This window comes from Cucumis sativus, chromosome 3 (assembly GCF_000004075.3).
Source record: "Cucumis sativus cultivar 9930 chromosome 3, Cucumber_9930_V3, whole genome shotgun sequence".
Lineage (NCBI taxonomy): Eukaryota > Viridiplantae > Streptophyta > Magnoliopsida > Cucurbitales > Cucurbitaceae > Cucumis > Cucumis sativus.
Window position 1 is genome coordinate 63,442 of NC_026657.2, and position 26,733 is coordinate 90,174.

The 26,733-nt window shown below is 34.0% G+C and overlaps 2 protein-coding genes and 1 long non-coding RNA gene across 12 annotated transcripts; all 3 read left to right on the plus strand.

The window, feature by feature from the left end:
* Positions 1-581: 581 nt before the first annotated feature.
* LOC101206945 (N-acylphosphatidylethanolamine synthase) lies at positions 582-7,478 on the plus strand. 10 transcript variants are annotated; one of them, XM_011651938.2, is made up of 8 exons: positions 590-923; positions 1,015-1,055; positions 1,142-1,207; positions 3,200-3,444; positions 3,599-3,726; positions 5,311-5,396; positions 5,896-6,033; positions 6,979-7,478. In XM_011651938.2, the coding sequence occupies exons 4-8, from the start codon at positions 3,236-3,238 to the stop codon at positions 7,264-7,266; spliced, it is 849 nt and encodes a 282-aa protein (XP_011650240.1). In that variant the 5' UTR covers positions 590-923; positions 1,015-1,055; positions 1,142-1,207; positions 3,200-3,235; the 3' UTR covers positions 7,267-7,478. The 10 variants fall into 10 exon arrangements, with proteins under 10 accessions (XP_031738925.1, XP_031738923.1, XP_011650240.1 ...); XM_011651937.2 differs by having other exon boundaries at positions 590-912; positions 999-1,055; XM_011651939.2 differs by having other exon boundaries at positions 590-912.
* LOC116402788 lies at positions 6,033-6,565 on the plus strand. The gene is made up of 2 exons (XR_004215433.1): positions 6,033-6,174; positions 6,263-6,565. It is a non-coding gene; the product is annotated as an uncharacterized LOC116402788 (long non-coding RNA).
* A 1,261-nt stretch (positions 7,479-8,739) lies between the features above and the next one.
* Positions 8,740-25,007, plus strand: LOC101206704 (kinesin-like protein KIN-14E). The gene is made up of 24 exons (XM_004146138.3): positions 8,740-9,104; positions 9,576-9,772; positions 10,567-10,639; positions 10,765-10,896; positions 10,972-11,210; positions 11,353-11,680; positions 12,766-12,865; positions 12,949-13,130; positions 13,568-13,683; positions 13,900-14,002; positions 14,506-14,658; positions 14,965-15,111; positions 15,222-15,422; positions 15,787-15,951; positions 16,026-16,130; positions 17,538-17,678; positions 17,760-17,954; positions 18,102-18,228; positions 22,388-22,590; positions 22,714-22,896; positions 23,193-23,288; positions 23,400-23,597; positions 23,838-24,109; positions 24,507-25,007. The coding sequence occupies exons 2-24, from the start codon at positions 9,627-9,629 to the stop codon at positions 24,697-24,699; spliced, it is 3,798 nt and encodes a 1,265-aa protein (XP_004146186.1). The 5' UTR covers positions 8,740-9,104; positions 9,576-9,626; the 3' UTR covers positions 24,700-25,007.
* Positions 25,008-26,733: the final 1,726 nt, after the last annotated feature.

The window sequence follows — 26,733 nt, forward strand, 5'->3', positions numbered from 1 at the left end:
TTACTCTTCTCCTTGTATATATTAGTTTATGTATCCATTAATATAGACTAATAGCCAATTAGTCATTCATGAGTGTTTGTAACATCAGTTGAGTCAAATTATCATTTTACTCTTATATTAATTCAAATCATTAAACATAAAACCATCTCGAGCTAGTGAGAGGGTAAGACCCTTTGTTCGTTTCAAGTCATTGTTTAAGGGAACACTCATCTACTTATCATAAAGTTGTAAATAAATGGTAGGCTTATTGAGTCAACGAACTAGTCAATCTCACCCATACAAATCAAACGAAAATCACTCGTGAATAGAAATACATAATACACTCGGAATTAAGACTAAGTTATCTATGTCATTCTATTGAAATAGAAACTCAACTAGTAAACATAATTACACCTAGTGATTACTATTTTCATGGTTGGATTAGGTTGTAAAACCACCTAAAACCAAAGCAAGTAAAATAATTATAAAATTGATTTTTGATTCTGCATTTAAAGTTGAATTACAAGGAGTTAGAACAAAAATAACTTAACTCAAGCCAGCATAAAAACACATGAGAGCCAAATTATCTTATCAAGAGGGAAAACGAAGATAAACGATTTTTATCATTTAAGAGCCTCTTGTAACTTTTCATACCCCGCATTGTCCCAAAACAACTGTTCTAAAAACAATCCCAATCTTTACCCCTCTCACCAAAACAGACTTAGTTTTCCAAAAATCTTCCTTACAAATTAATCCCAGCAAATCTCTAACTCTCATCAAAGTTATGGGTGTTCAAATCATCCGAATATCAATCTAGACCAGCAGCCTTGACCAACGCCGCCGCTCGTGCCTTCGTAGCCAGTAAGCTCTATCTCTGATTCAAGGGGTTTTCTTACTCTCTCTACCGGTTAGGAGCAGTGCGTAGGAGTTTTGGTGAGTTTAATGTGAGTTCTTTGGTTCTTCTCACACCATAACCCATTTGGCTTAAATTTAACTTACCCACGTTGTTTTGATCTTAGATTCTTGAGTTTGCAGGAGTCTAATGTGCTATCCAGCAAGACATTAAGATTTTTGGGGTACGTTTCGATGGGTATTTACCCTCCGATCTTCTCTTGGAGATACTTTCATGGCTTGAATTGGTACTGAATTCAGTTTTGGTTAGAACATTGATCGAGGTTCCGTAAGGAGAAGAGAATTGTTATTGGTGGATATTGGGATTGGATTCGAGGTAAGGGACCTTGCCCTTGGAATGCTTTAAGGGCAAGTTTGGGTGTTACCACCGACTGTATATCTTACGTGAATTCTTGTGCCAGTCTTAGACCATGAAAGTCATGTTTTTTAAATGTCATGAATTTCAATGCAATGTTTTATGACTTATGAGTGCCATTTCTGAAATTTATCCATAATTGATTAAGCCATGAAATGTGAATAGTATAATATGTGAAGCTCGTGAATGTTATGTTATGTACGTCATGCATGTGAAGTTTGATGTATATGGCTGCAAGGCTTGTTATATTGCACAGGACCTCATGCACGTGTGAATGCTTGTCAAAGTCATGAAAGCGTTCAATGGTTTCCTTCCCTTTTATTGAACAATTTAACTGCATGGAAGGTGCGTGTCCAAGGGCTCCAGTGCATGAAAACGATGTTCTAGAGTCGATACACATGGACGTGATACATACCTAACGGGGCTTGCTATGAAGCACAAAATACTTCACGTTAGGTAGAGAATTGGTGTCGGATGTCAGTATTAGATACTGATAGATGTGGCATATCTGTTTTCTTAAAATTATTTTGTTTAAATATAAGATACTCATGCCTACTTCTAGATACGTATAGTGGACACGCTGGACCTTACCAAAAAATATATAAAAAAAGCTCATTTAATTTTTCCTAATCTGAGACTAAGTAGTCTATCTAAAAAGCTCACTGCCTGAACGAAAAATTAAAAAATTAAAAGAAAAAAACCAGAATCATCTCATTTTCATCTTCATGTCAGGGTCCCCACAAAGTCAAGCATAAATAACCTATTGAATATCTTCAACAGTTCAACGAAAAAGTCCCTCGTTGTTCTCCCTCAAGTCTTCTTCTCTGATCAGTCCATACTCTGGTGCACCACCAACCTTTTTATTGTATTCTAATGACTATTGTATTTCAGTATTTTTTATGTTGCTTTTTGTATTTAATTCTAGTGTTTGTATTGTATTTTTTGATAGAATCAACAACTTTCATTGAGAAAAAGAACATGAAAAATACAAGGGCTTAAAAGAAAAGAAAAGAAAATAAGAATCCACAAAACATCCCCTCTAAAGAAACATATTCCAACTAAAAAAGATGTTACCTAGAGCACTGTAGATTGTACTATTGCCATTAACTTAACAATATTATTGTATTGTTGATTGTAATATTGTCATTAATTTGACATTTTTTAAATATATTTTTAGTGGATTAAATCTAGTATTTTTATGTTAAATTTACATGTTTGAACACACACATTCTTATCCTAGTTTTTTAGGGCCTCGCGTTTCACCATATCCTATAGTATTCGTATGCTATATCCATGTTTGTGCTTCATAGGAAGTTTTGAGTATATGAAATGATACACGCCACGCCCAATGTGCAGTGGGTTATGTGTTTGAAAGTGATGTAGACAGACTGTGTACAAAAGTGATGAACAACCCAACTTATGAAAGGGAAGAAGTGGAAAACATAGAAAGAAAGTTTAGTCCCACAATGATTACTTAAGAATAGTCTCGATGCACGTGTGTTTGCATTTTCTTACCCTAGTTGTGGGGTTTCATACTGAGTATTTTTTAGTACTCACCCTTCCAGAGAAATATTTTAGATAAGAACAAGTTGACTTAGGCGGATGGCCATGGGTGACTGCAAGGTCCAGTTACATTTTAGTTAACTTATTTGTATCACTCCTTTAAGTCTTATGTTATGTTTTTACTTTAAGTTTTTGTTATTTGTTTTCTAAACTTTGGGATCCCAAACTGAACGTTGTTATGGAATGGATTATGAACTTAACACATCTTTCATGTTTTTATTTGAATAAAAGTTCGGTGAGTCTTCTAGTTTTGTCCAGTGCTGTCGTATTGGTTGCATGCATGAGTCATGACCCTTGTTAACAATTTTGAATAGTCGGGTCCTTGCAATCATGCATTATGTGGTTCTGTATTGTACATCATCCTCTTGCTGATGCCGAAGTCATACACAGGGGCTTGAGGCTTGTTCACAGAGCCCTACGACAGGCATGGGCCGACATATGGAGTGGGCAGGGCGAATGGGCTACATGTGGGGAATCCCAAGGAAAATGTTGTTCGTGGCAGTGGGTGCTTTTGCCAAGGCTGTGGCAAATGTTCTAAACACCACTACTGTCCACAACGCCGATACTCTCATTCGACTTGTCCAACACCGGCCTCCCGGAGTGCCCCTCGTCACTGTTAGCAATCATATGTCCACGTTTGTCTCTTTCCCTTGTTTTTTGGCGTTGTTTCCATTAGCTTCTAAGCTTCTCAGTTTGTCGCAATCCACCTCCCACGTTAACTTGGCTGGGTTTCACTCTCTGTATCTTTGTGTAATTTCTAAGTTGATGTTGCTTTTGTGGATACAACAGGATAGACGATCCAGTCATGTGGGGCTTCAAAGGTTTTCCGACCTCTGATGCAACATTAGGTAGGTGGGTGTTGGCAGCAGAGGATATTTGCTTTAAGAACGTTGTGCTATCTTATTTATTCCGATTAGGTAAGAGACATCTACTCTATGTTACTTCATTGTTACTGTTTTCTTTTTGGTTTTATCTTCCATTAGTAGGAGTTGGTTAGTGAAAGGTGATTACAAAGCAGTGTTAATTCAGATGCACAGAAAATTTCCAATAGCATAGTTGTCATTAGTGGGAGTTGGGATATCATCATGACTCATGAGAAAAGAAATATCAAAGTAACATTGAAACAGTATTATGATATCAAAGACAATGAATCTGGAACACTTTAATTTGTTAAGGATTCCATATTGGAAAAATCAAGGGACCTCATAATTGTTAAGATACTATGCCCTAATATCTTGATAGACCCCTATCATACATCAATACAGTAGAAGAGGAAAGAAAGCTTCAACATGTGTGGGAGGGGATACAAACACGGAGGTGGTAAATAATAAATAGGACTGGTTAGGAGCAAGTATAAATAGTTTTTTAACTGAGAGGGAAAGGCATTTAGTATTTTCAAATGACAGTTGTACTCTGTTTCTGTTAGGATACTAACAATAATTTAGACTGAAAGGACTGTATAAATGGCTTAAACAGAGGCGGTACTCTGGTTTACTTTATTTATATATAAAGCCAAATGATCCAGATTCACAAGATGAAAAGAAATAACAAGAAACAACAAGGAAAAATGCAGAAAAGATCATACCAGCCTCTTGGTTTTAAGAGACCCTGGTGGCTGCTGTAGCCCTACCTCCTAAAAGTTAAAAATACCCTAGCTACTCCAACCTAATAATCCTATTTATAGACTCACATATTCCTCAGCCCAGTGGGCCCTACCACTCAGAACGTCCTTCCAATCATTTCTCCATAATAATTCCCTGTGCAGTTACTTTTCTACCCTTCCTCCTATAAGTATGGATAATTGGGGGTCTTACAGTTTCATCCTTGAGAGATAGGATAGCAGAAGTGTGCCCTAGTTTCCAAATTGAGAACTCCTCAATTCGTTCTTCTACTTTCTTGATATTGTAACAGTGTTACGATTCATCAACACTATCAATAATATACTAAAGTTGATATTCAATATCGATTCCCATCATATCTCTGAAGTTTTTCCGCTAATGTTTCTAACAAACTCCCACGGGGAGCTATTTGTAGTGGATAATCATGGGACTTAGCTCTCAATGTAAGTTATTTGCAGTTACGAGAAAGAATAGTTTAGTATCTCCCACCAGATGCTTTTGTAGTTATGGGAAGAATAGGAAGAGTGTGATTATTTGTCTTGAAAATTAATCCAAGGAGACTTTGACCATCAGAAGCATCTAGGGCAGACTGAATCTCCAATTTGAAGTGTCCTTAATATATAATCGCTTAAGTTCCTATCAGTATCTCCCTAAAGTTTTTATAAAAAAGTTCCTTCTGTTTCTTATAAGGAAAAATAATGCATGTATCAGTATCTCCCTAAAGTCCTATTCTATCATGCATGAATGCAGAAACATATTCATTATTGCATTCTAATTTGTATGCTTGTATGCTTGTATGCATAGCTATGTGAACTGTCTAGTGTGTTTTGTGAACTACAATTTCAAAATGTTTAATTCTGTTTTACACATAAAACTATGCAGGAAAATGTATACCTGTTACTAGGGGTGCTGGAATTCATCAAGAATATATGGATGAAGCACTTGAGCATTTAAGGAATGGAGAATGGGTACTTATCCATAATTATGTCTTGATATCTACAAATAAATTCTTTCAACACTTTTGCACACCAAAAATAAGGATTCATAATCATTACCATTTGTGACTACGAACCTTCCTTTTCTAGCCTAAAAGACATTAGAAAAGAGGGGTAAATTTGACACAAATACCACATCGCAAACATAATTCCAAAAAGAAAGTACAGGTCAAATGTTCAACTAAAAGGCCAAAGAACTTGATTTGCCGAACAACCAAACTCAATTATAGAAACAAGCAAATGCTCAACGTTCTTGGAGACAATTGTTCCTTGATAACTATGAAATTATATTTCAGATTTTAGGAAATATTTAACAATTTAATTAGACTCTCAGAGTTATGTTTTTCCTGTTTACCCTTAGATTCCATAAATGAGTCCGTGTATGTGTGTGGGGTGGGGGGTAATCATTGGATTGCAACCACCTCTGAATGATCTTTTTTTCCTTTTATGTTTTGATCGTGAACATTGCCAGCTCCATACATTTCCAGAAGGTAAAGTGACTCAAGATGATGTGCCCATCCGACGATTAAAGTGGGGAACAGCTAGTCTTATTGTTCGTTCTCCTATAACACCAATAGTTCTGCCGATTGTCCATCGCGGCTTTGATGAGGTAGTTTTCTTTTTGCAAAATTATAGCAATAATTCTACTAATCCTGCTAATATTTCTGTCTAGATGAAACCATGGTGCTAAACTATGGGGTCAGTCATAGAGACCAGCTGTCTAAACTCTAAAGCATTAGTTGTAGAAAAGGTGCACCCATAAAATTTAATTTAGGTGGATAAATGTGAAGGATTGAATTTCTTTTTAGAACTGAAAACAAAATTGCATTCCTTGATAGAGGATAAAATTTAGCTTGTTCTGGGGCATTTGTTTGGATAGAGTTCATCTCGGCCATGGAATTGACATCTAGGTTCTCCGATTTTTATAGATAGGTACGTATTTGAAGATGTGTTGGGTTCCTCGATGGCCCCTTCCCATTATTTCCATTTTCCCCTCAATGCGAATCAGTTCCCATTTCCATCGACCACTTGTGGAATGTGATTATTATTGTCATTATTATTATTTAAGTTTCTTTTAAGTAAACACAACCTTTCATTGACATAATCTAAAGAGTCTGAAGTACAAAATCCAATAAAAAAAATATTTTAAAAAAATTACGAGGAATTTCTAACTTAAACAAAAGGGCACTGTTTAAGCACTCTCGTCTGTTAATGTCTATGTTTTTAGAGATATGATACAGCAAAGCCGAAAGGCATTACTTAATGGTGAATTAAGTGTCCTTGAATATTTGATGCATCGGTCGAAGTCATGTCATATGATTTGCTTGATGAATTTTTGTTTGTTTTAATTTTCTTCTCAAGGTTTAGTATCATCATTCAATGACAAGTTATTTTTAAGATTTTCTTGTCTCCTCTTCCATATGTAAATAGCTCTCTTAAAAAATTCACCCTGGGCTTGAGTATACGAGTATTTGCTTGTTTCTTTTAGTAGAAACCCAATATTTATCTTTTCACCCCGTCTCACTTTATGATGATTACCTATGTGGATTCTCAGATAATGCCTGAAAACTCTCTCTTTGGTAGGAGGCCTCCGGTTCCCTTGTGCTGTAAGAAGATTGAGATTATTGTGGGTGAGCCGATTCAGTTTGACATACCTAGCATGAAGCAGATGGCAATTTCCATGTCGCGTAACTGGGCCTCTCCTCTACTAGGATGGCCTGCCACTGGAGAACAAACTAGGCTGGATGAGCCTGCACAGAGATTCTTGTACGGTCATATCTCAGATCAAATTCGAAGTGTTATGGAGAAACTACGTGCACTGTCATTACAGAAGAGAAGCTGAAGATTTATTTTTGGCTGTTCATTATTTACAATAAGTCCACTGTATTTCTTAGATTAAATACTAATTCATATCAAATGGAATTTTTATTTCATTTCATAACTTAATTTGTACTTTAAGTTTATAACTAATTTCTTTCTCTTCAAGAAATTCGAATATTTCCTTATGCATAACATTATTTTCAAGGAATAATATTATTAAGATTAAGAATGTAAGACAGACCTGAAAACTAACATGTTACTATGGATGAAGGTTATTGATGCAAAATATGAAACTAGCCATCTCAACAATAAACCTGGCAGCATCTTGCCTGGAACAGCAAAGAGCCCTTGGATCATACCGGTCTTTTAATTTGTAGTTTTCTTAATGAATAATGGATTAACGTCTAAATGTTTAAATGTTTAAATGTTTTAGAAATAAAATTAGTGTTTGTGAGTTTAATTTTTAAAAAAAGAAAAAGAAGGAACAAAAATTACCAAACCATATCTTAGATTTTGATGTTATGAGTGATGGGAATTAATCATTATGAATACTTAAAATTAATAATCCATTTAATTATGGATATGTTGTCTGTGCCCATATTAATTGTCCAAACTCATCCAGGTTTAATTATGGATATTTTTGTTTTCTTTTCGAAATTCAATTTTTTGTTTTCTTTTCACAATTTAATTTTTTTGGAAAGGAATACGTTGGATTGAAAATTGCAAAAAATTAGAAATTGAAATATTAGTACGTTGAAAAACTTCGAGCAGACATGTCCAAAAATATATACTATTACCGTCAAATTTAAGAAAAAACAATTTTACCATTAATATCTCTATTAGATATGTGACTTGTTTATATATATTGTTTGATTTTTTAATTATTGGTTTGATGCATAAAACATTTTCTTCTCACTTTAAAATGTGGTAGCCTGACATAAAAGAAGGTTTAGGAAACTGATGAGTTGGTCTAAAGTTCAAACTTGAAAGAGTTTAGAAAATACTTAAAAATTATAAACTATAAAAGAAACTTATAAATTAGAAAAACTTTAAACTTTAGTATGCTAACTCTTATTAAGTTCTCATTTTGTACATTCTAGAAGGAGATTGAGAAAGAAGTGTGAACGACCAAAAGGTTTGAGAGTGTTTTTGTAATTAGGGTAAAAAAAAGATAAATTGTTATTTACTATTATATCAATTTTTTTATTATTAATTTTTCCTAATGTCTCGATTATTTTTCTGCTTTTTTTTTTGGATAGAAATGAGAGGTTTTTGCCAACAGTTATGGCACTCCGATTGGAAAAAAATAAAAGATAAAAAATCGTCAGCAACGTTTTATTAGATGATGTGAACATAAAGATTGGTTTAAGAAAACATAAATGGACAAGATTATAGAGATGTAGATTGAAAAAAAAATATTCTACACCAAATAGAATGTAATAGTATAAGGTCTGTTTCTGCCAACCTTATAAAGTTGTAGGTTTTATTGGAAAAATGGTATGTGGAAATATGAAAGGATGATATTTAAAGTCGAGGGATTTTGTAAATTTCCCCCTCCCCGGTTTGAAGGAGTAGTAGATTTGCAGCAATGATAATGTAAATGCCAGATTGTCGAAGATATTGTCAGGCCGGCAACTCAAGTCGACTAGCTACCAATATTTTTTTTTTTTTGTTGGCTTAGTCTTTTGCTTGCTTGCCATTTAAAACACTCTCGTGACTCCCACCACTGCTGCTCCGCTCTCTCTCTCTCTTTCTTTGCCCCTCTCTTCCTATAATCTATACCAACCAGCGACTCAATGCCTGGCTGACTTTCAAGTTTCACCTCAGATCTCTCCGCCTCCTCTCGTTTGCTTCCGAAAGGTAACTCCTTTACAACATCTCCACCATTTTGCTTCAACCTCCAATTAATCCATTCATTCTTCAAGCTCGGCCAATTCTGCTTCTATGCATTCAACTTTTTTTTTTGCCCCTTTCTGTTTTGTCAAGGGCTGGCTTCTTACATTGCTGTCTAATTTTAGTGGATCTATTTTCTTTCTTGTAGCTCATATGGGTTTTATACATATATCTTTTACTCCTTAAATAATTGCTAGCGCGTTTCAATGTCTCACTATCTAGCGGCGGCCATTGATAATGGTTCTATTGTTCGAGAACACATTCCATTATGGACTAGTTCAATTTTTTTTTTTTTTTTTTTTTTTTGTCTCCCTTGCACTTCTCATTCTATTTATTGTTATGAGTATTTAGTGGTATTTAAAATTAATTGTACGTTTGTTCGGATGCTAATCGTATAGTACAGAAATTAACCTTTTCAACCACGCACCCTTTTTGCAGTTTTTAGTTATAGGGATCCCCAGAAGTTAAATCCATTTCTGCCACTGTCAAATGACCTTTGACATGGCTCAGAGTGCTAGGACAATCGGATCTTCCTTTAACTCCAGCAGTGGCAATGATGATACTCTCCTTCAAAGCTTTGCTGCTGCTCCAAATGGGGATGATTATGATAGTGATGGCTCCAATTTTGCACCCCCGTGAGTGTAAACCGAATACCTGTAGCAACTAAGCTCTTAACTTTATTTATTACATGTTGAATTTCATGAATGCATATTTTCTCTAAAACTTTATTTACTATATTGAATTTCATGAATGCATATTTTCTTTCTCCCTTGAAGCAATGTTATTGTAATATTGTACGTTATTGGTTTCAGTCTTCAGAAAAAAGATTATACTGAAGTCATTAGGTCATAGCCAGGCTTGCCAGCTACACCATTCCCGTGATTAAACGTAGTTTATAAATTAGAGAAGCTAGCGTCACATTATTAGTTTAATTGGTCTAATATTCAGGTATTTAGTGAAGCAACGAAGATCAGAAAGCATTGTAATTAGAGGAACTATTCTATGCATGCAACTAACGGATTACAACTAGTGTCATGAAAAGCATCTCACTTGTAGTTGTTTTACCGGGCATTATGATCTCCTTCTTCGAGGACTTCAATCCACACGTGCATTAAAAAAGTTGTTAGTGTTACTTCTATCAATAGTAAATTAATTATTGACGATTTTATTCTAGCATTTTTCTCAAGCTTGAAAGCTTGGTTTCTCATCCAGAAAAATAATCAATAATGATAATACTTACAATTCCTTCTTCTTTCTTTTTTTTGTCTGTTTTTCTTTTTGGGTGTAAAAGTGATAATACTAACAAATGCAAACTCACTGACTTCTTATATTCTCTCAGTGGCTCCTTAGCTCATATTATAGTTTGATGTTTTCTTGAGTAGATTTTTCAGTCCCTCAAAATTAACTTTCTCCTTGGTTGTTTCTGTAGTACTCCTACAACCATATCCACAGCAATTCCTGCAGAACTTGCTGGTGTCATACCTTTGATTGATAGATTTCAGGTGGGATAATATTTATGATGCCTGCAAGTGTGAAAGGGATTGCGAGTTGTTTCTGAAGTATGACAATTTTAGTTTTCATTATAATCCCTGAAAAGTAACGTCTCTATATTGTATTATTTTCCAAGGTTGAAGGATTCTTAAGGATGATGCACAAACAAATCCATTCTTCTGGAAAGCGTGGATTCTTTTCCAAAAGATCTGTAGGTCCTCAAGTTCGGGAAAAATTCACATTTGAAGATATGTTGTGTTTCCAAAAGGTGAAAACATCTTGTTTGTCATGAAATTTAAGTACTCACCAAACTTTTACAAGTGTAAGTTGTAAATTTTTACAGGATCCTATACCAACTTCGTTGCTTAAAATCAACTCTGACTTGGTGAGCCGAGCCATAAAACTATTCCAAATAATCTTGAAGTACATGGGTGTTGACTCTTCTGATCGAGTTAGTGCAACAAGCTTAGATGAACGAATTGAACTTGTTGGAAAACTGTACAAGCACACTTTGAAACGTTCAGAGCTACGAGATGAACTTTTTATCCAAATCTCTAAGCAAACTAGAAATTCTCCTGATAGGTTTGCTCTAAACTATTATTTACCTTGTTGATCCTTGGCGTTGATGATTAAATTCTATTATGAATTGCTGATATTTTAATTCAAATGCAATACCATATATTTTGGACTGATCTCTATATTCATATTCATATGAATATTACAGGCAATATTTAATCAAAGCATGGGAGCTGATGTATTTATGTGCATCAGCTATGCCTCCTAGCAAGGATATTGGTGGATATTTATCAGAGTATGTTCATAATGTTGCTCAAGGCGTAAGTACTGATCCGGAGGTTCGAGTTCTTGCATTAAATACACTGAATGCTTTAAAGCGTTGCATGAAGGCTGGTCCCAGGCATATAATACCTGGTCGTGAGGAAATCGAAGCTCTTTTGACAGGCCGAAAACTTACAACTATTGTATTTTTTTTGGATGAAACTTTTGAAGAAATTACATATGATATGACAACAACGGTCGCTGATTCTGTTGAGGTAATGATAATTTTGAATCTTGATGGAATGATATATTTTTGTATTTCAATGATTTAAAGATTAAAAAGTATATCTCTCATATATAGGAGAAAGGACCATATAAGATAGAAAAGTGGAATCGGAATCAGAATTAAATTTAAGCTATTTAGTTAGTGCTTACTAATAATAGAGTCATAGACCAACACTTATCTTTCATTGCCGATTATTCTTGAAAAGGAAACAAACTTCTTCATTAATGATAAAATCTCAAAGCACAAGAGGTATATACAATGAGAATAATAAAAAAGCATAAAGCAAAAAGCCCTAGAGGATCAGGAGGTGCACCCAGACATCTCAACTAGGTTGGCACCCCTTTAGCACCAAAACATCATATCCCATATTTAAGCATGAACAAAGCAAAGAAAATAAAAATAGAAAGTACAAACTATGAAAGACCAGCAAAATAACATAGGCCGAGACTAGGAAAGAAGATTAAAAAGATGATGTAAAGACAAGAATTAAAACTACAGCTGCTGAGTAATAGAAAAAAAGGCTGGAACCAATGCTGGACGAAAATTAAGAGGCTGGTTGGGTGAGGAAAGCTGCCCAGTTGAGATAAATATCTTGAATAGAATAAGCCTCGAACTCCTTGTTTAAGGAAACCCAAGCTGCTGCACTTCTTTCTGCAGAGAGTTCTGAACATGGCTTTTCTTTGTCATGGAATATCCTCTGATTTCTTTCAAACCACAGTTTAGAGAGGATAGCTTTTAGCAAATTTAACCATAATTGTCTTGGCTTCTTGGATAGCTGAGGAGACCTCGTGATGATTATTAACAGTTGGTATACTTTTCTTTGCTAATTTTGTTGAGGGATATTCTCAACCCCCTGCCCTTTGTTTTTCCTTTTTGTTTCTTTTTGACATACATATGTTTATTATCAAGGAAAGAAAGAGAATAAATAGTTTTGTTTTTGCTATAAATGCATGAATTTTAGTCTACTTAAGTGAATGTTTCCCCGTGTCTACCACACTCATTAATGTGATTAATTAGTGGATATTTAATGTCAAAATTCATATTACCCTCGGAACACTTCATATTTTTTTTCAGGAACTTTCAGGTGTTATAAAACTATCAGCACACTCTAGCTTCAGTCTTTTTGAATGCCGTAAGTTCGTTAGTGGAGCTAAAGCACTTGATCTAGGGAATGGTACAGTTTAACTTATTGTTTTTTGGTTCGAATTTGAACGAACAAATGTACATCTTAATCTTACATGGAATTCTTCTCAACAGAGGAGTATGTTGGGCTTGATGATAACAAATATATTGGAGATCTGCTAGCAGAATTCAAGGCAACAAAAGATCGAAGCAAAGGAGAAATTCTGCACTTCAAGTTGACATTTAAAAAGAAGCTGTTTAGGGAGTCTGATGAAGCTGTTGTGGACCCAATGTTTATACAACTATCATATGTTCAGGTAGGAGTGTTTTATCTTGATTACATTACAAGGTGGATTTTAGAACTTCGAATGTTCTGTCTAATAGATTTATGAACTTTGAAGAGTGCTCCTAATTTTCACTTTTGTCATTTTGTGTCGAGTAGGCCCCCAGCCCCAATCTTTGAACTATCAATTTTGTATCTAATAAGTTAGCGGACTTTAAAATGTATCTAGTAGGTCAGGATTGAATGGAGATAACATCGAAAGATTAAGAACCCATTAGATACATTTTGAAGTTCAAAACCTACTGATGATTAAATTATAATTTAGGCCTAATTTGATAACCATTTGGTTTATAATAGTTAAACTTGCAAACATTACTTCGACCAAATCCACAACAAAATACGAAATGGTTACCAATGGGGCCTTTAACTTTTATATTTAACATTTATGTGAGAGTCAGTCTATATCTACAGCTGCAGCATGACTATCTGTTGGGGAATTATCCTGTTGGAAGGGATGATGCTGCACAGCTTTCAGCATTACAAATCCTTGTTGAAATTGGATTTATTACCAGTCCAGAATCTTGCACGTAGGTGTTTTTCTTGCTCTCCTTTATTGCAAATTTGTAATTTATCATTTTGCTTTGTTTTCACATTTTAAATTAGTATGTTAAACTTTCATTTCCTTCATTTTCTACAACAAGCATCTTCTTCGCCCCCAATTATGTAGGAAAAGTGTTACTTTTTTTAGTATAGTTTTGTACACTCCATTTTAATCGCACTTTTAACTGCTTGATGGGTACTAGTGATTGGAATTCGCTTCTAGAAAGATTTGTACCGAGACAAATTGCCATAACAAGACCAAAGCGAGAGTGGGAGTTGGATATTCTCTCGCGTTTTCGTTCAATGGTAAGATTTGGTATTTGGAACATTCTGTTGCAGACAATTACTATCTTGAAGAGTCTATTTAGATTACTAAATGTTCTTTTCAATTGATTATTGAGGCAATTTTACTCTCAATTTTATGAATATTTTCTTAACACTGATAAGCATTGTTGTTTCTAGAGATATGGTATTCAACATGATCTATATGTGAGTGGTTTAATATATTCCTTGGAGCACACATTCAACTCTTGAGCGTCTCTTTTTGTTTGAGTCAGGCCTTTGTTTCTGATTGATGTACCTAGTTCTGTACGAATTAGTGAAAAATATGTATCAAAGTTTATGCTCAGTTTTCCATGCTATTTTTTCGTAGGCATATATGTCTCTGTCTTCTCCATCGCCCCTAGGTTGCTCTTTCCTGCCTTTTTGTGAAATATACTCACTATTTCTTATCCCCCAAAGAAAAGTCACCAAGTCAATCTTGACCAAGAACAAAGAGTTTGCTGATTTTTTTCTTACTAATTTCCCAGGAACATCTGACAAAGGATGACGCAAGACAACAATTTCTTCGAATATTGAGAACACTTCCTTATGGGAATTCAGTTTTCTTTGGCGTCCGGAAGATTGATGATCCCATTGGACTTCTACCTGGACGAATCATTTTGGGTATCAACAAGAGAGGGGTAATATAGGTTTCTAACATGCACAGCTACTTTGTTTTGGAGTTAAAGAGAATTCCAATTCAATTATTAATATACACAAAACGCATAGAAATATTGCCAGTTTTCATATGTTTCAAAGCCATTCTTCCCTCAAAAGTTAGAATTCAAAGAATCACTCACTTCCTCATCTACCCAACTACTTATAATGGCTTAATATTCAAACGCTTGCATATTGGCATTCATGTGTCAAATATAATGAGATACCTGTCTGGTGATTTAAATTTTTCTAGATGGTTGCAGTTGGTTTAATTGCTCAACTTTCTATAGGTTCATTTCTTCCGTCCAGTTCCAAAGGAGTATTTACATTCTGCTGAATTAAGAGATATAATGCAGTTCGGTAGCAGTAACACTGCAGTCTTTTTTAAGATGAGAGTTGCGGGTGTCCTACACATTTTCCAGTTTGAGACCAAGCAGGTTACCGTCATTGCTTTCTTCTCCGTACATCCATCATTGCATTTTGGGAATTTCAACCCTTCATGTGCCCTGTCACGGTGGTTTTTTGACTAGGTGCTCTAACTTTTTAGGGAGAAGAAATTTGCATTGCTCTCCAGACACACATAAATGATGTCATGTTGCGTCGTTACTCTAAAGCTCGATCTGCTGCTGTTGGCTCCATGCTTGGAGACTCTTCCTGCAACTTGAAGACTCAAAGTGTGGAAGCATATGAGAAACGAGTTCAAGATTTGAGTAAGGGCATTGAAGAGTCTAAGAGAAATGCTGAACAAGTAAACCTTGAAAGAGCTTATTCTTCCTTTTGTATCGCTCCTTGTGAATTGAAAGTTATGATTCTGATCCCACCAAAAAAAAAAAAGGAAAAAGAAAAAAGAAAGGGCTTATTCTTTGCCTTGAAATGTTAATATGTGGAAATGCAGATGAATATGTGCTACTTCACGATACCATCCATTAATACAATTTTGTAATTATAGCTTGTCTACTCACGAAATCATCCATTAATTTTAGCTTGTTTACTCGCATTACAAGTGGAAGTGTTTTTTTGCAATTGCTTTTTATAGGATTTGCATATATTTTACCACATTTATCATATATAAAGCATTTTCATTTCGATAATGGAAACCGTTCTTAATGTAGTTGCTGAAGGAATTGCATGAAAAGAATAAGCAAGAAGTGGTAATGCAAGAAGAATTGGAAGCTCTAAAAGAATCTTTGAGATTTGAAAAGCAGAACTTAGCTGAGGCAACACATAATCTTGAGAGGTTGAGATCGCAATATGATGAAAAAGACAATGAACATCAGGTCAGTACAGCTATCTTTGCATCAAACTTATTTTGAGCCTTTATTTCTATTTATTTGGTCTATTCTATTTTCAGATCATGTTAACCGAGAGAAGGAGTCTGGAAGCAAAAATTGCAAAATTGAGCACTATGATGTTGGAAAATAATGGGAAAAAAGATACGGTTGGAATTGATGAACAGGTATGACTTTAAGCTATTTGTTTGATGAAAAACAACATTATGTTTTTGTTTGAAAATTATTTTAAGAATTATAGCTCCAAATTTTAAAACCGTGATTTATAACTTGAAAAGATAAAAGAGATTGAAATGGGAATGGAAGGGGGGGGAATTGACTTGGGACTACAATTTACAAGTTGGATGAAGGAATGAAGAGATGAATGATGAGGGGAAAAAAGCTGGGGGTACTTGAGGGCCTCATTTTTATTTATTTATTAATTATTATTTTTTTGGGGGGAGGGGTCATATTTTAAGGTAGGGGCGAGCAATAAGACCCGAAAAAGCGAACTGACCAACCAAAACCAACTGAATTGAAGTTGGAGGGTTAGTTTATGGTTGGAGTTGGTTTTGTGGTCAGTTTGTGAAAAATGGCTCTGCCCGACTATATACTTTAAAAGAAACAAAAGAAGGAAGAACAAAAATAGTATAAAAAGAAAAAGAAACAAAAGAGAGAATGATGGAAAAATGAAATGATGGTGGATAGTAATAAGAGGGTGGTGAAAATGATGGAAGAAAGGTTTAAGAAAAATAGTTGTGGCAAGATCTTGGAAATGGAGAGGGTTTTGAAGTTCGGGAGAGGGGTTTATGAGAAGATGATGAAGAAACAGGTTTTGAGTTCTCTTCTTGAACTTGTCAACCATGAATATGGCCACTAGAGCATCTGTTAGATATTATATTAAATTTACCCTCACCCACAAGCTTAAACTTTTGGGTTGAATTGGTGATTTAAGATGGTATCAGAGCAGATGGTCTAGGAAGATCCTGTGTTTAAGTGCTTGTCCTCCTCATTTAATATTGATTTTCACTTGTTGGGTCTTTTTTTATAAGTTAAACCCACAAATGAGGGAGAATGTTAGATATTATATTAAATTTACACTCACTCACAAACTTAAGCTTTTGGATTGAATCGTTGATTTAAAAGCTTCTGTAGCTATCACCCTACATTTTTTCTGTTTTGTTCTTTCCATCTGCTTGTGTTTCGTGAAGTCGATAAGCCGGGGTTTTTTATTGTCTAAATTGCTTCCAAAAAGAAAAACAGAATTGATTTCTCAAATTAGAGAGGAACATGTTCAATAATGATTCAAACAACTTGTTATATTTCCAAAAAAGAAAAAAAAACCGTCTTAAACAAGACCATTAATTTCAAAGGAAAAGCTAATTGGAGGGAAACTTTGAAAAGATAATTGAAGCATATTTATCTTTTTACTGGATTTCTGTTCCAATAAGCAGAAAACTACTCTTCAAAGCAAAATCCCAACTTTCAATTTTTTTTTTCTGGTATCCTTTTTGTAATTAAACATTATGATTGATATAACTATTTAATATAAAATATATCGCAAATTGCATTGAGTTTAATGTTTTTCTTTATAGCTTCTACAAAAACTTCAAGATGAGTTGAGGCTTCGAAATGATGAGTTGCAAGCGTCTGAAGAAATTAGAAAGAAACTGGTAAATGAAAAGCTGTTCTTGGAACAAAGAATTTTTGGACTTGAGAAGAAGACTAGCAATGAGGTACATTATACAGGTTCTTAATATGATATCATCTTTGCTACTTCTTAACAGAGTAATGTGTATTAAGTTTTTTACTTGCAGATGGAACATCTCCAGATAAGCTTTGAACATGAACGCAAAGTCTTGAAGCTGAGAGTGGCAGAACTTGAAAAAAAACTTGAAGAAGTAACTCAAGAACTAGCTGTCATGGAGTCAACTCTCACGACCAGGAACTCTGATTTGGCGGCCCTGCAAAATAATTTGAAGGAACTAGAGGAACTACGAGAGATGAAAGAGGTTCTAGTCTGATTTTTTCTATTTAGTTTTGCAGAAGCGGATTGAGCGACAGTATCTCTTACATCTATTTAACACCTGGTGTATTCTTTCGATCTTATTTTTCACTTTTCTTTTGCTCTTTTTGTTATCATTCTTTTTTTATTTTAGGACATTGACCGAAAGAATGAGCAAACAGCCAACATTTTGAAGATGCAAGGGGCTCAGCTAGCTGAGATGGAAGCGCTTTATAAGGAAGAGCAAGTTCTGAGGAAACGATATTTCAACATGATAGAAGGTTTGTTTACCATAACGTCCATATTGAATGAGTTCTTTTGTATCCATATAGAAAGTTTTGAGAATTTCTGTGCTAAAGTACCATGGGTTGGCTTAGTGATTGATACGACATGTGAGAGGTAAAAGAAAAGAAATAAAGACTTTTGGGGGATAACTTTGTTGAGAAAATGAATTTGATAAAAAAAATTACGTTGTGGAAGCAATGATAGAAATGTTTATGTTAGAAAATGAACTTTGGAAAATGAGAGTGAAATCCAATAGATAAATAAAGTTCTAATTGAAGGAGAACAAATTGGTGATACCAACTTTTCATGGAAGCTCACTTTTATGTATGGTTCATTAATAGTTTAATACCATTAACTTACAAATCAAAACTGTGTTTTTTCTTTTTCTTTTTCTTTTTTAATGGAAACAAACCTCTTCATTGATACAATGAGTGGGACTGATGCTCATATTACAAAGTAGTGAAACAAGGAAATAAACATGTTAAAAATAGAAACTCACTTAACTTAGAGAAAACTAAAAAGAACGAAAAAACTGAAAATCTTATATCTAAGAATTAAATCGACTTAAAGATACTAAACTGAAAATTAAATCTAACAACAAAATAAGAAACTTAAAAACAAAAAAACTGAAATTTGATTAGGAAAAATAACGTACTTTTTTTAAAAACGGAAACTAGCTTCTTTATTAATGATAATAAATGAGACTAAAGCTTAAAGTACAAGGGTATTATACTAAGAGCAAAAAGAAATAAGAGAAAATGCAGGCTAAATCTGAAATAAAGACTATACTCGGAAAACAAAATATGATGGCAACCTAGAACGAACCCAAACAGAAAACAACGACCTAATCAAAGCCACTAAAAGACAATACAAAGTAAAATTTAAATGCCCACTCAAATCTAAATTTTTCCACACGCAATTCTTCAAGATGAAAAAAGAAAAAGAACACTAAGAAGATGCAACCAGCTGCTTCAAAACTATCTTTCCAATGCCCAGAAGAACTTGAAAATATCTTCCAACCCACAGATTTGACAATCATGCTTTGGCATCAATGTTTCAGTGAAGAAATAGGACCCAATAAACAGCAAAAATTAATTGCCTGTTCCAAAAGGTATCCCAGCGGTTGTTCTCCATTGGCAAGCAAGAAATCGAAGATCAACATAATAACCATTATTAAGCTAGCAACAACAATCAGTGAGACTTTACTTGCTCGCCCACGTGAAGAAAAATCATGGAAAGACAAGTTGTTCCAACAGGTGGGGGGCAACTACATTCAGCGGCTGAAGAATCAAACTAGAATAAGTCCACAATCAGCGACTATTGACTTTAGATGATCTGGGATTTCACAATAATGAGGATGAGAGCGAGTAGCAGAGGGAAGTTTTTCAACTTTCGGTTCTTCCTCGCATTGAAACAGGGTATTAAGATCCGTCTCTGATGGCTCAAAATGTCTCTACCTCTAAAGCTCAGCTGATTTATCAATATGCATCCCTTCCTCACTACTTGCTACTTCCATTGCACTGGGAATAAGCTGAAGAAATCACCAGAAAAGTCTGAAGGTGATGCTAGAGACTGAACGTAGAAAGTGAGTATGCCAGAGCAATCACCGGAGAAGGTGCAAAGGATCAATGGAGAAGACGACTGTAGAAGGAGTGAGTAGAGTATTAAACCACCAATTCATCCCAAAGCTTAAGCTAGTGGTTGAAGACAAATTTAATTATGTATCTCTAACACTCCCCTCAATTGTGGGCTTGAAATATTTGAAAGGCCCAACAAGTGGAAATCAATTTTAATTGGAGAGGAAATGACAATGCAGAGCTTGAACATAGGATCTCCTGGACCACCTGCTCTGATACCATATTAAATCACCAATACATCCGAAAGCTTAAGCTAGTAGTTGAAGGAAAATTTAATTATGTATCTCTAATAGAGAGAGAGAATACTTTACCTTGTTCTGCTGAAAATTGGAAAATCAACAAGATCCTTTTCAGTATTTGAAAAAAATAACGTACGTTAAATCCAATGCTGGCCATCTACAAAGGATTTTATTTTATTTTCATGAGTTTTCTGATAACCAAAATTTGAGGTTCACGTAATAATGCAAATCTAAAATAACTTTTTATTCAAACCGTCAAATTAGCCCAAACAGCTCGTAGATACAAGTATGTGTAGGTGGGGCAGCAGCCTCCAAAGAGGAGAAGATTAATTAATTGGCTGAAACAATAAGCCCAAGGTAAAAAACCTGAAACTTACCTAGGTAAAAACAACATTTATCTAACATTAAAGAACGGCCAAGGATGGGTATAACTTAGGAAATATCAAGAAATACAAAACTACTCAAGAAACACACTAGATAATGTAAGCTGGCCCAAACACTCACGCTATGAAATAAAATCATCCTTAGTGCCTCTCAACCTTATCTAAAGATGCCTATTTTCTTAATTTAATTACTAGTATATTTATTACATAAATATGTCATAATGGTTTTTATTTTTAGAAAAATAATTGAACAGAAGCCTTGTGTGAAACATGGTTGTTTTGTTGGTTCTTTTTATTAGGATTCTGTTGGTTGTAAATATGTTAATTAGCTATAAAACCATTAATGGTTTTATTTTATGATTATTTCCTTCTATGTATCAAGTATTTCTCTATGTATCTTACATTAAAATCATTGGAATACAAACATCTTATTTTATTCAACTCAAGATGGTATCAAAGTACATGAAGCCTAAATGGGCATTCAGTCCAAAAAAGAAAAAGATTTTTTTTTTGTGATATGATCCAAGAATAATGAACTCAAAATAGGCAGCCTTAAGGAGGCATGTTGAGGATCTCATATAGGGAAAATCAATGAACCTCATACTCTTTAGAAAATAGATGGATTACATCTCTCATATTGTGATTGGTTTTGAGATGGAACCTAATAGATTCCTTCTTCTATCTCTGAAGAAGGTGATGGGGTCGTGGATGTTGAAACTCCTTGGTATGTCTCCTCTATGATTTTTGAGGAGTTGGTTGGTAGTGGTTCTAATTTTTTTCAATGAAGCTATCTTAAAAAAAAAAAAAGGGAAAAAAAAGAGAGAATAGAAAACTTATGCATTGAATTTATGAAATTTGGACGAATATATTATAGAATACCTCAATGACAAAATAAAATTATATGTTATTTAATTATTATACTAGTGAGATCTTCCAAAAACATGAAAGTTCCCTTTGTTTCTTTTACTTTCTATGTCTCATTGTATTTCGAGCAGTAACTTCCTTTCATTCATCAATGAAAAATATTCTTTCCTTTTCAAAGAGAAAAAGACTAAAATTGTTACAACCAAATTAGCAAACTAAACTCGGAAGGTGAATATATGTACTGATATAATTTTTATTAATAGACTTGAGTTGAGGCTGAAAACTATATGGTCTATGTGAGTGGTGGTTTGACTGTTTGAGTGAAATTATACAACTATTTATGTAGCCTAAGTAACCTCATGGAGAAATCCTCCAAGAACCAAGGTTGTGGATTTTTTATTAGAATGAATAATGTGTTTTATACAAGAGGAGAAGTTTCCTATTTATAGAGTTCTATTACAATTGGGGTAAAAAGGGAATTAACCTAGAATATTACCTAATTACTCAATTAACCCTTAGTCTTCTTACATCAACTGTTATGGAAAAGGAAGGAAAGAGAGAGAAAAATTATTATTTTTAAGATGGAACCTTATATTATTTAATTATTGTATGTATCAGAATCCATAAAGTCCAAACGAGTGTTTGGTCTCCAATATGATGAACCTAAAAGAGGTACCACCTTGAATAGGGGTGTACATGAGTTGGGTTGTCGAGTTATTTATTAAACAAAAAGTAAGGAAAGGGGGGAGTTATGGCTGACAAAATGCTTCGTTTCTATGTTGTATTCTCTAACTAAACCTTTTTAAATTAGTTGTTGAGTGTAACTTATATTTCTTGGAGTTGTATGTTTTAACTTGAGTAGGGTTCTATTCTGCTTACTTTTCTATTTTTCATCAAATCAATGAAATTTCTGAGGTGTACATTAAAAAGAATTAAATAATATCCATATATTATATAATTACTACAAATTGATTTTTTTTAAAAAAAAACTTATGAAAAGTTCAATTAAATTTGCATTTGATTTCATTGCAGATATGAAAGGAAAGATTAGAGTTTATTGTCGGCTTCGACCTCTTAATGATAAAGAAATTATGGAAAAAGAGAAAAATGTGCTTACTAGTCTAGATGAGTTCACAGTTGAACATCTATGGAAGGATGATAAGCTGAGGCAACATATGTACGATCATGTATTTGATGGCACTGCCTCCCAGGAAGATGTTTTTGAAGATACACGGGCAAGTTCAATAGAACTCAAGAGCTTCATTTATTTATTTTGATAAATAGAACTTTGTTGTTCTTTTAGCTGTCATGAAAATAGAAAACATTAATTGATACTCTTTTGTACAATCTTAATGCAGTATCTTGTCCAGTCTGCTGTAGATGGTTATAACGTATGCATCTTTGCTTATGGTCAAACTGGTTCTGGGAAGACATTTACAATATATGGATCTGAGGACCACCCTGGATTAACACCTCGTGCAATTGGAGAACTTTTTAGGATTTTGAAGCGGGATAGTAACAAGTTCTCATTTTCTTTGAAGGTAATGATTTACATTCGCCAATATTAAGTTATGTCTTACTCAGTACCTTTCTTGAGTTTGTAGATCACTGTATACTGTGTATAAATTATATATCACGGAAATAGATGGCTCGGTACTCTCTCTAGAGTTCAATGATCAGAATGCGCAATGTTTTATACACTGGCTTTCATACAAAATGCCTTGTTGGTTCTAGTTTTTTCCACGTGTGAATAAATTTGATTACAATGCGTATTTGAAGATTGTTAAAATGCATAAATGGATTCTGTCTTTCTCACTCATACTCTGCTTTGATTTAGGCTTACATGGTAGAATTATATCAAGATACGTTGGTAGATCTTCTTCTGCCAAGGAATGCAAAACGATCGAGATTAGAGATAAAAAAGGATACAAAGGTTAATATTTTAACATTTGATCGTTTGTGATTTTTGCAATTTACCCGGATTTCAATTTATTTGAGTTATTATGTTTCTAACTTTAGTGGGATGATTATTTGCTGAGGTTAGGGAATGGTATCCATTGAAAACGTTACAATAGCTTCTATCTCAACATTTGAAGAATTAAAAAGTATTATTTATAGAGGATCGGAGCAACGGCATACTTCAGAGACTCAAATGAACGAAGAAAGTTCAAGATCACATTTGATACTTTCAATTGTTATTGAAAGTACCAACCTTCAGACGCAATCTGTTTCTAAAGGGAAGGTATGGCAATAACTTTAGTAGTTTCAATATTTTTATTTATAGTGAAGGATGTCTGAGAGGTCGTATGATTTAAATATGAAAATACACTATTTGTCCTGGTATGTTTGCATTTTCTTCATTCATAAGAGACAATTACTTTACAAATGGTAGATATGATTTAAAAATTTAACGAGCTTTTCATGGAATAAACAAATGAATGTTGCTTCTTACCATGTAACAACTTGATTATCTTTTATGCAGCTTAGTTTTGTTGACCTTGCGGGATCAGAGAGAGTGAAGAAATCAGGCTCTTCTGGTAGCCAACTTAAGGAAGCTCAAAGCATAAATAAATCACTTTCGGCACTTGGAGATGTCATCAGTGCTTTGTCTTCAGGGGGTCAACACATACCTTACAGAAATCACAAGCTCACTATGTTGATGAGTGATTCACTCGGTGGTAATGCCAAAACGCTCATGTTTGTCAATGTCTCTCCAGCCGAATCCAACCTGGATGAGACATACAATTCACTCATGTATGGTATCCTTTTCTTTACCATATACACTTTAAAGAATTTACTAAATTATATATTATTTTATAAACCAATTGGGAATTTTTGTTAAAATATCTTCTATGATTTATGTATATTTGAAATTGTCATGAAGTATGTTTTTGACATGCAGATTTATCTAGAAGTTGGTAAATGTGGTCATGAGTATTTCTAGACTCATCAACTATTCATTAAACATAAAACTTCATTTACTTATTCATTTTAGCTCAGAAGAAAAACGATGAGAATAATATATTAAAAGTATTTTAAACGAATTGAAAGAAGTTTTACCATCAAATATGGATGGAAAATGCGGACTTTGTAGAAAAAAATTGTATCTTTACATTGAAGCTTCTTTTTATGAATTTGTTTTGTATTTCAGGTATGCATCAAGAGTTCGATCAATTGTTAATGATCCAAGCAAAAATGTATCTTCTAAGGAGGTTGCTCGACTGAAAAAAATGGTTGCTTATTGGAAAGAACAAGCAGGTAGAAGGGGAGAGGATGAGGAGCTGGAAGAAATCCAAAACGAGCGACATACTAAAGAAAAAGGAGACGTTAGATATTCCATGTAGAACCTTTAGTACGTTGCAATTATCAAGTATATAGCTTGGTAGGTAGGGTTGGACGATGAGAAGTGAATTGACTAAATGCCATTTGTTACCATTCTTACGTCTGATTGAATATTGCCCATTGGAAATTTGGTTTGTAACTAGCTTAGCTTTTTTAGGATGTCTTCCATTGTATAGTTCGAGTAGTTTTGTATTGTATATATGGACAAATGTGTTGTCTTATCTATAGGCTACTTCTGTAATTAATGAATACTTCAGCCCCCCGGGTACTTCTGTTTTGATTTGAATGAACTTTCAATTCCATCCAGCTACACACCCTTGCAATATATTATATATATATATGTATCATCGTGAACAAATTGTCTAATGTAATTGAAAAAATTGCATTGTCATTGCGAATGGTAGTAGTAGATGTTTAAGTAAAATTTCTAATTCTTTATTAGACCGTCAATAATGTAATATTGTATCAGTTTTCATCACTAGACATTGACCAAAACAAATAAAAGAAACTTCTGAAAGACTAGTCTGGATTCAAAATAAAAGTGCCTTCAAACCAATTTTAATGGGTATTAAAACTCATAACCAAACCACCAAAAAATCACTCAAAAACAACCGGATAGCAGCGGAAACGAGTAGATCCGGCGGCGGAGATGTGTGAGTGGTGGCCGTCGACGGTGGAGGTGGACGAGCAGCCGGTAAAACAGAAGTGCAAACGGGCCGCGGTGGTGACCCTTGGGGTAAAGAAGATTTGAAAATATTTTCTTCTCTTTTTCTTGTTACCTTTCACGTTTCCCAACCAAACCCTAACATAAATAACCCAAAGAGAATAATAACCATATTATTATTTATTTCCTTTTTCCTAAATAATATAAAATAATTATATGTATTTACTTTATCTTTCCTAATTAATTTTATTTTGCCCCATATAATCAATAAATACAAACCCACTCTCCTTATTAAATATATTTTCATTTTTTGAAAATAAATACATACATCATCCCTCTCACTCACAATCATTTTCTTTTTCTCTTTTTTTTTTTTGGCACAAAACTTCACCATTTCTCGAACGAGACCCATTACCATTACTAGCTGGATGTGAGTTTTCAACGTTATTTTGAAACCAACCTAAATTGGGTCAATTTTTTGAGATATAACATTGACCATTTTTCGAATGTTTTGGATGTCACCTTAATTAGTGCACCACAAAGTAGCACCAATTGCCATCCTTTCAATTTTTTGTGCAATAAACCATGTCCAAGATACGATCTCATACTTATGAGTCTAGAATCCTTAAACTAAAAAGGTACAAGATCAAAACAAATAAAAGAAACACTAGAAAGATTAGTTTGGACTTCAAAATAAAACTTAGTCTAAGACTTCACTAATAATCTTTTTTTGGAAAAAAAACTTCTAACATTTCTCTAACCAAGACCAACTACTAGACACACTTTGGGAATTTTCAACATTTTCTTAAGCTTGTCAAAATTGAATCATTTTTCATATGCTATATCATTGACCATTTTTCGAATGTTTTGGGTGCCACTTTAGTGCAAAACAAAAAAGCACCATTCGCGACTCTTAGCTTAATTTTCTGTGTTATAGACCATGCAAAAGATACGATCCTATAATTGTTGATCTAGAATTCCTTAACCAAAGAGGTGCATGACCAAACGAAATTAAAAAAAAACCATAGAAAGACTAATTTGGACCCCTAAATAAAAATTGTGTATGAGATTTCATTGATCAATTTTTTGAGAAAAAACTTCAGCATTTCTCTAATGAGAACAATTACCAACTCGATGTAAATTTTAAGCACTTCTTAAAACTAACCAAAAGGGGGTCATTTTTCATAGGTGTTAATTGGCTATTTATCGAACATTTTGGGTGCACCTTAGTCCACCACAAAGAAGCATCAATTGCGACCCATAGTTCAATATCATGTGCTATAGAACATGCAAAAGATACGATCTTACACTTATAAGCCTAAAATCCTTGAACTAAAGAGGTGCATGACCAAAACAAATAAAAGAATCCATA